The following is a 12,014-nucleotide window of genomic DNA, read 5'->3' as shown; positions in this document are numbered from 1 at the left end:
TTTTTTTTGAAGGATGATAATGGATCTAATGTTTGTGCTAGGATTTGAGATTCCAGCAGTGGAGCACAGAGGCTCAGCTCGGTCATTTCTTCTGTATATAGTGGCTGCTGGTTTGTCAAGGCTATGTCGAGTGAGAACTCTAATAAACTGAATTATTGTTACATTAAGTTGTGAAGGTTCATGATTTTCAGTAGTCTGTACTGTATTATGGTGAGTTGTCCATGGACAAGTCGCCAATGCTATTTCCTCTACCTTTAAGCAATTTCCTGATGAGTTGAAATGTTGGCTTTTTTTAGTTGAATTCATGTTTCTGGACATATCAAAAAGAAAGATCTTGTATGAGTCATGACAATCTCCTTCCTCCCCAGGACATCATAAAGCCTGAAGTATGTCCTTCACTGAAGAGGCAGATTATTGACATGCACTTCTTTGCCCTTTTTTTTTTCAAATTTTTTTAGAGTTCAAAACAGCAAGAATTATGTCTCATGATTGGTAACATATTTCAAAATTAATGTTTTCCCTCAGTTATGCATTACATATGTGCATCATATCTGAGGTGCATATCGAACCAGGAATTCTGCAAACTAAATACAGTCCATATGCAAAGGGATGGGCATATGAAATTTATGAATCTCTCATGGACCTAATTTATGTTATGGTATGGTATGTTTGATAAATGAATTCCTTAAGAGAGGCCTTCCCCCTTCATGCAGTGGAATGTAAAACAATGAACCACATCTAACCCCCAAGTACAAACAAGCAATCATTATCACTTAGAATGTTCTTGCATTTTTTGTGTAAGTGTGTTCAAAACAGAAAAACGTAAGTTGGCTTGGTTCCACCCATCAGTTTTAAATGTTTGAGAAATTGCAGCTGGGGCATGAGTGCAGAAGAGCTGATACAGAAAAACAAGATGCTTTGTCAATCATGTGGGCTAACTTTAGCGCCAGTAAACGTCAACAAAACTGAGCTAAATGTAAATACATACAAAATAGTTGCAACTTTGTGAAGAAACACAAACAATGTGTCCCATCACCTGAAATATAACAATGTCATAAAATATGACAAGTGCATGCATGGGCAAGAAAAAAAGTAACAACAGAAAATCACACACTTAACAAGGCCACATTCCAGACACAGCAGTCTATGACACAAGTGTTTGATAAAGCCATCCAATGTCCTACAGATGGAATGAGATAAAGTATATATAAAGTGTTTTCAAATTTATCTATATAATATTATGAGACCAAAAAAGAAAAGAGAAAGTTTAGACTTGTACTTACCAAGGCACACTGCTTTGCAAAAATTAAAAAGCCTTTAATAAATTGACTTAGCACCTACTCATTTCAACTCACATTCTTCTTCAGGGCAAGTGCAAGGCTAACCTTTCTCTTTCTTTTTTGGTCTCATGATATGTACTTGGATCCAAAGAGCACCTGTTTTTTGATAGCTGCATTTGTGAAGTAGCACTCCTCAGCAAATCTACTAGCATTTTGCTCTCTCTGTCTATAATATTATTTTAATAGTTGCAAGAGTTGTGAAGCAGAGCTTATCATGATGTGATTTTCGGACAGATATTCTGGGAATATGTAAAATAGATGTTACCTGTAGTCATAATTTAGGATTTCTCTGTTTATCGTTCAGAAGAGTTAAGAGGTCTACTGCAATGACAATTAGTTGTGATATTTTTCATTTGATACTGCCCAGTCCTGCTGCCTCTAAATTTTTTTTTCTGTAATACAGACAGACCTGTCCAGCATAGTGGCTGACAGTGAAGGCTGGGCCCTGATCTTTGGGTGGAGGGTTTCCATTGCCATCCTTGGTTGTCAGAGAGAGGCCGTGAGTCGGACTGGAGTTCAGCTGGGTTGACAACCTCTTGTACAGGGTCTGCTCTGCTGGCCGCAGGCTCTGGCTCTCCTCATCTAACACACACAGCAGTCCCTGAGGCTTCTGGAGGAAGAACAAACAGATGCTCACATGTTATTTATGTCAGTCATGTTTACAAAGCACCTTTGATAATAATAGCAATAAATCATTTTCATCATGACACTTTTATTGATCCCCATAGTGTAGAGTTGTCCCTGTGATATAAATAGCTTCAGTCATTTTCCTTTGTTCGAACCAGGGACATGTTACAACTACATGGTATGCATCTTAACCACTGAGCTACCACTAGTCTTACTGGTAATATTCCAGTTTGAGTTTTATTTTTTACATAACCAATCTTTACATGTTACATTTTCGTTGGATGTCTCATATTCAAATTAAACTTGAATAAGGAAAAAAAAGAGAAACAGCAATTCATTTGCTGAAACAATTTGCAATTTTGAAAGAAATTAAATCAACTTTCTGAAGTGATGAATTTGTCTGTGAATAGTTGTGTGGTTTTTAAGCTTTTGTAAAACCTGTTGGTTGGCTTGCAATGTTGAATTACACTGTGAGACACCAAACTGGACTGGACTGGTCTGAAGCAGGAACGTAAAGTACCTGAAGAAAGAAGTCTAGAACGGTTGGTTGGTTGCCAGGGGAGCGCGGGGTCTCCATGGCGATGCCCTCCTGTAGACACTCAGCCTGCTCCTGCTGGAATAGCACTTCAGAGGCGTACTGTCTCAGCCGCTCGTTGGTCATGTTCACGCACAGCTGGAATGCACACAACACACACTTAGACACACACATCAACCTGTAAACACACACTCCAGTGCACACGGCACGAAGTTCCTCCTGGGAGAAGCAGTGCTGTATGTTTGTTTTTAAAGCAAACAAATGCACAAATACAATCTCAAACACAACCTGCTGTGGCACCAACAGGGAAGTCAATGGGGTATAAATGAACTGACTACTTATATAACACACCTGACCCCGAAATTATGAGAGCTATTTACAGGAACATGTCATGCATGGTATACACCGTAATGGATGTCCCTATGTAGGGCCTTTTTTCTATCCCACTATAATATGGACAAAGTGTTCCTGCTGAGACACATGAACTCTTCCTAACCCAGCAGTCAACCAATCTGAGCACAGGGAAGAGTCAATCTGTGTGTGTATGGAGCTCTTGAGGAGGGGAGACTCAAGTGTGACTTGTCACATTGATGTAATGAGAAAGAACGTGGAATATAAAGTAGAACAACACATGACAGCAGACTGCAGCAGCAGGCCTGTTTAAACTTCTCTTGAACCCAAATGTGTCACAAAGCTGAACACTAAAAAGTCTTACAGTGTTATAGTATAAGAATAACTTGTCACACTTGTACTTTAGTGAGGTGTCCCTCTTTTCAACCGAGAATCTGATGCATCTATCCTTTGTGCTCTAACGTCATGTTTTGCATCCAACATGAAAATAAAAGCCAGACGGAGCAAGACATGCAAGCCAATAACATGAATCTTTTAGGTTAGGTGATAATGGCTTGCGCAAAAATAAAGTGAAAATGAAAATATTGATGTTGTATTCAGTGCTCAAATAAAGCCCTGCAGCCCTTAGCTTCAGTGTAATGTTGTTTTATCCAGTCACTGAAAAAACTGAACGTTCATTTGCTGAAGTATGAAAATATAAACAGTTGAGTTTTTCTCTTTGGTCATGTGACTATGTCAGAACAGTACCATGACCCACATTTTGTCTCACAGCCTGCTGATTGAGAAATGCGGATCTAGAGGTGTGTTGTTCGGTGGTGCAGACGGCTATAGTCCTGTTTTTCTTTCATCAGTGTTTGTCAACAAGCTAGTCTAGTACATTAAAGGCTTAGTCCCAGCAGGTGGTTGATTGAGTTAGCTCATTAGCAAAGTGCTGAGCAGGTACAACACACCCCTGACAAACACAGCTCTAATTAACAAGCACTAATGACCCTGATCATGCTGCGCATGTGGAGCTTGCCTGTGCAGGCTGATACTGACAGGCAGCAGCAATGGAGAAGGTGTCTCAGGGAAAGAGGCGGGCAATGCCACCCCTGCCAGAGATTGCCCCCCCCCCCCTCTTTTGTTAGCCCCCACTTGCTCTTGCTCTATCTGTTACCTGAATAGGAAAGATCACGCAATCCCCCGCTTCCACTTGGATTAGAGAACATCCACAAGAAGAGTAAAGCCACTGAGATGCCACACACACACACACACACACACACACACACACACACACACACACGAAAACCAAAGTCACACACCTGCACAAAAGCAAAGACAAACACACCGGCCTTAATAAAAGCTGGGAGGCGACTGGGAGTTTGGGAGGGAACGTAAGCTCTGAGTAGCTGGAATAAGCACTTAGCCTCTTGAACACTATGAATTACACCCTAAGACACCTCACACACAAACTCTTGTACTTCTATCTTTGTGAGGACTGTCATTGACATAATGCATTCCCTAGCCTCCTACCCTAACCATCACAACTAAATGCCTATCCCTAACCCATACCCTAACCCTAACCATAATCTAATTCTAATCTAACCCTTAAAACCAAGTCTTAACCTTCAAACAGTCCTTTGCAGTTGTGAGGACGGCCCAAAATGTCAAGCAAAGACAAGTCTGTCTGCCTGGTCCTTGCTGGTCTTACAATGGGGTAGTCTATTAACAGTGTCTGCTTGATGAGCACATGGCAGATTAATAGATCATAACAGGTGAGCTCTATAGAACTGCACATGTTGTACTCTGTGCACTATGCAATGTAATCACACACACTGACAACAAAACAACCAAGCATTGCAGACATGCTAATCCATCCGTGTACATAGTACGTACAAAAGCACACACAGTAAAATACACAAACTATTACACATACACACTAGGGGTGGGGGAAAAAGACAACTGACAAAAAAGAACAAAATCAAGATTCCTATTCTTTATGAATCAATTTAAAAAATCTATTCCTGTACGTTAAAAATGTCATTACTTCTCCTCGCTAAATACTACTACACATGTAGCTGTTTTATGATGCTATGGAGAAGTAAAAACTATGTCAACCAGTCTGATCTTTGTTGGATGCAGGATTTAATAACCTCTCTGAGAAAAAGGAGCTATTGGTGTTCTATTATCAGGCTTCCACTGTTGTGCACTGAGTGCTAATACAGGATGGATGTACTCATGTTTTTAGCCAGACTGCTGAATATTAAACATAACTGTCAGTTGAGCTTACTGTATGACCACAACACTGACAAAATATTGTGGAATTATGCAGCTTCTTTAATTTTAAATAATTTAGGTATTTGCCATTATTGCTGGCTGTTTTATTCAATAATGTGAACAATGCAGCCTTGAGACAAATGTTAACATTTCTTCATACAAAAACAAATACAGTTGGGAGCAACTTCACTGGATCAAGATTTGATTTTGAAACAAGAATCAATAATGATTTGTATTGTGACCCAAATAATCAAAATTGAATCATACTGTGATCCTGAAAATGTAAACTGAATCATATTGTAAAAATAAGATTCTCACACATACACACACACACACAGGTTTGACGCTGCCTATTAATCTGATATCTTACACACAGGCAGTCATTGTGTCAGCGGTCAGTTCATTTGAGGACAGCTGAAAATCACACCACAGTCAGCCACAGACCTCACCTCATTCATTACAGACTAAAATGTCCGGACTAAAATAGATAACAGTCCCAAATATATATCGTTAAGATCTGCTTGAAACTACAATGCCACATACTATTCAGAGAGATTTCTACAGCTCAGGACAGCCTTCTAAGCCATGATAACCAGGGAATATCATGAATGGCTTGATTAGGAGAAATAATCAGTTTAAAGGGAAGAGAAACACAACATTGATGTGTTTATTCGGGGGGTGGGGAGTGGGGTTGACAGACATCTAATAAAAGTAAGCATTGTCCCACCTGCTCAAATCCATTCCTCTGAAATTCTTCAAACCCAAAGATGTCCAAGATCCCAATTTCCAAGGCAGGATCACTGGAAGAATTTAACAGGTAGAGAGCATATTTATTATATTACACCACTTTTACTCCAGGATTGTGTCACTCTGACAGGAATTATCATATTGTGTGTGTGTGTGTGTGTGTGCAATAACACATCTGAAAGGGGTGTGCCATGACTAGTGTAATCTATTACATTCTGTGGTTGGAGTGTAAACAACGCAAAGCACAAGCACATTCCAGAAGATTGAGCCTGGGTTATCTGACAGAGCGTGATAAGTCTTCACAACATCAACACCACCAAGGATCCTATGGCCTCCACCTAGGTGTGTGTGTGTATTTAAGGTTTTGTGTGTGAGACCTCCACATAAACCTTGGGTGTATCCTCCATCTCTACTCTGTTGTTCAGTATTTTCCATTTCAGTGTATATGCCTATTCGTGCATGTCATGCAATGTAAACTATTACAAACCTCCACTCTAAACTATGTGTAATGTTACAATATGCTGTCACTCCACAGGCCCTGAATGAGTCACTACTTGTGTAATGACAGATAAACTATATTGGTGGTATTTGTGATAACAGTTATCAACAGCACACAGACACACACACACACACACACACACACAGACAGACAGACACAGCTATACCCAATGCTGTCATCCTGTCCCTGTAGGTAGTCGTTGGTACTGTTGACCAGATAGCTGAAGAGGCGTCCATAGATAGCCTTCGCGAGCTGGTCTCTGTACTGCTCTGACATCTCCACTGTATTGCGCCGAGTGATCACGTCACCTAATACAAAAACAGGATCACAATTTCTGGCACTTGACAATTCGGTTGATAGCACAGTGATAGTATGGTATTTGTAAGGTTAATTATTTTAGGTTTTTACAGATTTTCATCTGAAAAATATTCATATTTCTTTAAAAGGAACCAATTTCCTTGGGATTTTATGTCCTAATACATAAAACGTTGTTCTGCTGCAAGAAGACACTGATCACTGTGGTTTGCGCTAAACAAAGTCCTCCTGAGAATAAGCAAGCAATAAGCAAGACCATCTGCATGGCCAATATTATTGACAGATTTTAGCTTATCACAAGTATCTCGGTATCTGCATGTATGTTGGCTGACAATTTTCAGTGCAGATCCTATCTAAAAATATGTTTGAGATCATTTAGAAATAAATGTTGTAGTGTTGCCACTTCATCGTTTGTCCACCAGAGAGCAGTGACAAGTTTTATTTGTGTGTGGAACAGGGAGGACTAAGTGATGGTGAAGGCTGGTGAGTGGATACCTTTGAAGTACTGAATGTCAGAGGTGAGGGCGGTGCTTAAGTCATTGGAGCACACCTGCAACATTCCAGAAACTGTGCAGAGGAAGACAGAGTGGCAGGATAAATGACAGTGACATGGTGACAGGATGATAAATATTAAAATAACAGCATTAAACATTAATGTGAGCGTCGGAAAGGTAGCATTGATGACATCCCAGAACCCATTCTGCTCTTCCCTGCTCTGATGATGATATCACGCTGTGAGCGCAACAAGCTGAGCTCTGCTACAGATCTTTTCCACTTAATCGATCGGTGGAGCTGGCAGCAGTTAGTCATCAGTGGATATCTGAGCAGAACCCATAAACAAGCAGCAGAAACAGGTGACAGCAACCCAGAATCCATTTGTTGACATCACTAGCCATGACAGCACATCTCCCCAACAACGACTGGCTCTTTCCCGTTCAGACACTGATGTCATTTTTTTACTATCTCATTAAGGTCGGGGGTCACAGGAGCACATGTAGTGGTTGCATAATGAGAGCGCAAGACAGAGAAAGAGAGAAAACACTGACCTCAATAGCAGGAAAGTGTGTGTATAAGAGCGATCTCGCCTCACCATGGTTCCATTTTGGCAGAAAATGAGGCTTAATAAATAGGTGACTGTCTGGTCTTTAGCTAGTGCTGGCAAGCTGCCAAGCAGCTCCAAGGGAGAGAGAAAAGGAGGAGCGATGACGACAAGGTAAATAAGATGAGTGGGTGCATCCCTCCTCCCTACCCCATCCCACCTCCCTACCCCATCCCACCTCCACACCGGATGGAAATGTGACCCCTGTCATGTGACAGGGGGCTCTGACCTCTCTCCAGCAGCTGCAGGTCAGAAGGGAAGGCTGTGTCGGCATCTGTCAATGCAGTAAAACGGAGGTCCCCAATATGGAGCACAGCGGATAGCAGCATAAACACTGAGTCAACCTCCTAGCAGAGAGAAAGAGAGAGACAGTGGAAAAGAGAGAGAGAGTGGGGAAATGAGTAAAATCTTGGTTTAGTCAAAAACATGGATTTCCAATTTTTTCTCTGCTTAATACCAACTTACACTATATAAAATGCTGAGCAAATTTGTCTTGATCATAAATACAACCTCTTTTAATGAACAGGACTGGCGATATTCAAAATTTATCTTTATGTCAACAAGTCCCATGAAAAGACCAAAAACTAATCCTACTAACTGAATGATCCTACTAACAAGTACTGTTACGGCCAAAGCCTCTTGCCATAGACCTCCATTGTTAATCAGAAACACATAAATGAGCCACACTTTTACACTAGTGACAAGCTCCATCATTACCACGGCCCCTGGAGTGTTTTTTTAATCAAACTCACAAACGTCTTGGTGCCGAAAATACTCACTACAATACCAAATGTGTATTAATCCTCAGCTGCAAATAGTCCCCAACAAATAGACTAGCTACTCATGTTTTAATAACTACAGTGTCCAGCTGTTTTAGGAAATTACTTGGCTTTAAAAAAAAAAATTAAACTCTATGTTTATGACCCATTTTTAAAGATTTACGTCTTCAGTAGGAACAAATGGGCTTGGGGCTGAGTGTGAGAGACAGGGTAGGGAAGTCGGGAAAGCATTGAGAGACTGACTTACGCATTATTGGTTTTGAATTTTCATGGAATTTCTTGATAAAAAGAGAACAACAAGTCTTATCCTTCCTGTCCTTTTATGATGCATCACTAACCCCTTACCCACTACTCTGAATCTCTGAGAGGGAGATATTTGAGTTTGAGGGTGTGTGCTTGTCTGTGTGTGTGTGAATATGTCTGCGTGTGCACTCTACCAAGGCAGGATATTAGAGCTGATATTTGTGAGATAAACACAAGCATTAGTCTCTGTCTGACACTCTATGCACAGACAGACTCCACCCACTTAAGAAGGAGAATAAAGGGAGCGAAAAGGAGCGATAGAGAACGTTAATAAAGATTGACCTTTGGGTCTGGACTGGGAGTTGTCCCCTGATTAGACTTAGACACAGATCAATGGGTGGTCTATCACTTCCACTCGTACTCCCCCACTCCTTATTCTCTCCCTTGGATTCTCTTATCCAGTGGACACTACTGCCCTCTGATAATACCACTATATTGCTCTGCTCCTCTGAAATGATGGTGGTCACTCACTGCTGACAGATGCTGACTGGAAAACTAAGAATAGAACCTGATAATGGGCTGGGAACACGACTGGTGGTGCAAAGGACAGACTGTACCAGACACTGTAGCACACTACATGCACACAGTATGCATAAATCAAAGTCCTGTCTTCTGCATTTGGTCACACATTTCATATGGTCTTTAGATAGATAATTGAAACACACGATGAATCCCAAATCAGGATCCTAAGAAATCCACACATCTAGGCCGAATATGTCATAACAGGCTGATGATGCCGGTCTCATTTCAAATGCTTCTTGTGCCTAAATTGGGAGGGCACACTTTTGTGTCCTTTGCAGCCCTCAGTATCCCACAATCCATTATTTAGTGGTCAATTGTTTAGTGGAGCATGGGCAATCGTCGTCAACTTGTGAAATTACTTGTGACCATGTCATTATTTACTAGGTATTACTGGAACAACATTCTGGTAATAAAATTTGAAATATTTGACTTTCCAAATTGACCAAAATAAATAAATGAGCTATTCGATCTCTCTGTGAGGTTAGAGTGTGGACAAGGTGAAGGTTCAGCCTGTAGCCTTTAGGGTCTTAGAAGGACCCATTTGTGTGGGCCCCATCCTTTGGAGGATCCAGCCCCTGGACTAAGACACACTTACAGGCTCTAGCTAGCAAAAACCTGAGGTAAATCTAATCAATGACCTCATAAGTGGCTATTTCAGGGTCTGTGACATCAAAACTTTGAATGATCCCTGCTGTCAATAACCTTTGAATAAACGGACTCAACAGAAGCTGTATGCAGTGCCAATCAATACCTGCTTGTTGAAGCCCAGGGCTCGCAGGGCTTGTTTGACTGCTGCAAGACGTTCCCTGCTCTGGGTAGAGGCTGTAGCTACTGGAGGGTTCTCCCCAGGAAGTCCTCCACTAAGATACCTGGAGTAAGGAAAGAAAGACGGGGCAATGTGGACCAATATTTTGGACAACTACTAAAACAAAATAGAGATAGAGGACATGGTGAGTCCTATGATCAGTGTACAGTGACAGGTGCAATGATTCCAAACATGTAACCATGAACTCAGCAGGAATTTATGTGCATGTCTTTGGACGAAAGAGACCTAGAAGCAAAAGATTTATGAGGCAGCTTTGTGCAGAATTACATACAGTCCCAGTCACATTTTGGAGAGAGCTGTGTTTGGAAGAGAGGAGAAAGGGCAAACAGAGCTTTAAATCTTGAAAACTGGATCACGCACACCCAGCAAAGACACACGGAGACACAATGGGTTGGTGTGTTGCCAGAGGGGCTGGCATGCTTCTCAAGCTCGAAAACAGACCGAATCAGGTCAGTGGTTATCACAGTAGTGGTGTACAGTGGACAGCACAGTGAGAGTAACTCACACACTGTCACTTTACAAGTAAGAACATGCATGAGTAGAGATTTGCAACACAAACACACATAAAAATCAGATAAAAGCAAGAAATGCACGTTCATATAAATGTGCACACGTAGACACACACAAGGGTGTACATACAGAGATGCACAGATGTTGAAAGTTGATACAAACACTCATGTATGTATTATATTATCAGTGTTGGATTGAACTGTATATTGTGAGCACTGTAGCTTTTTAGCAGTATGTACTTCATATGAGCAAATTTAGGTCTTTAATATGTATTCAGAAAGTGTCACAACACTTAAAGAATCATTAAACTCATTAAACATTAAACAGCTCTTGTGGGTGAGATCACCAACCAGCACCCATATTCTACTTTCACCAGTGATTTTATGAACTATCAATATACAGTACATACGGCAGCTGACAGCCACGTACCTATGAGCCAGGACATTGTTGAGGTAAAGTGCGCTGTTCTCCTCAGGCGACAGGCCTTCAGCCATCAGATAGAAGATGCTGAAGCTGTGTTGGTTAGGAGGCAGGTGGACCAGACGAGACTTCTCCAGCATGTAGGTGTAGACACGGGCTGAAACATCACATGTGTTTTATAGTTCAAAAACAGTGTGAAAATTACATTTCAACTGTGCTGATGATAGCAGTACGGAACATTCAATCTGTGGCCACTGTTCATTGGGGTTAAAATAAGGTGAGCAGGGCTATAACAATTGATCACAAGTAGAAGCAACCTAACAGTAGACTAATGGGCTTTTACTGCCCCCTGCTGGTGTTTCACTACTGTGCACCTGGTCGCATAGAAAACTATATCATCATACAGTAGTATTGTGCCTTAGATATATTGTAAATCTTGCATGGAATCTTATGGTCTCTATACTATTATCATAAACTTAGTGATCCAGACTGTGAAAACAATGACTATTTGCTTATCTTGGCAATAAATATTCAGTTTATTTAAAAAATCAAGAATAAACGTAGAATTAAATAATCTAAGGAAATGTTTTATTTCTGTATTATTAATATAACATTTTGAAGAATGTAGCTTTTCATCCTACTCCTGTCTCTTATGTGGAATAAAGACAATACTTTATGAAAGTGACTAACAAACAATCAGTTCACATCGAGTGCTACATTGACAGAAATGTAGGTTACCTCTGGCCAGTGTCCTCCTCTTGTCACAGTATTGGATGGTCAACAGCTTGATAAAGCGGCTTGAGTTGTTGTTCCTCAGAGTCTTTGCATGACCGAAGGCCTCCAGAATACAGTTAACCTGCATATTTGATCAAACCAAAGGAAATG

The 12,014-nt window shown here is 40.8% G+C and overlaps 1 protein-coding gene across 1 annotated transcript in view; it reads right to left on the bottom strand.

The window, feature by feature from the left end:
- myo16 (myosin XVI) overlaps positions 1 to 12,014 on the bottom strand; it is a 92,959-nt gene that overhangs the window by 33,750 nt on the left and 47,195 nt on the right. Inside the window, 9 exon segments of the mRNA XM_044216300.1 lie at positions 1,750 to 1,950; positions 2,488 to 2,640; positions 5,837 to 5,909; positions 6,522 to 6,663; positions 7,166 to 7,237; positions 7,999 to 8,116; positions 10,125 to 10,242; positions 11,139 to 11,286; positions 11,868 to 11,985. Of these exon segments, the coding sequence (XP_044072235.1) occupies positions 1,750 to 1,950; positions 2,488 to 2,640; positions 5,837 to 5,909; positions 6,522 to 6,663; positions 7,166 to 7,237; positions 7,999 to 8,116; positions 10,125 to 10,242; positions 11,139 to 11,286; positions 11,868 to 11,985 (1,143 nt within the window).

This window comes from Siniperca chuatsi, linkage group LG12 (assembly GCF_020085105.1).
Source record: "Siniperca chuatsi isolate FFG_IHB_CAS linkage group LG12, ASM2008510v1, whole genome shotgun sequence".
Taxonomy (NCBI): Eukaryota; Metazoa; Chordata; class Actinopteri; order Centrarchiformes; family Sinipercidae; genus Siniperca; species Siniperca chuatsi.
The sequence above is the reverse complement of the archived record's forward strand: the minus strand, read 5'-3'. Positions and strand labels throughout refer to the sequence as shown.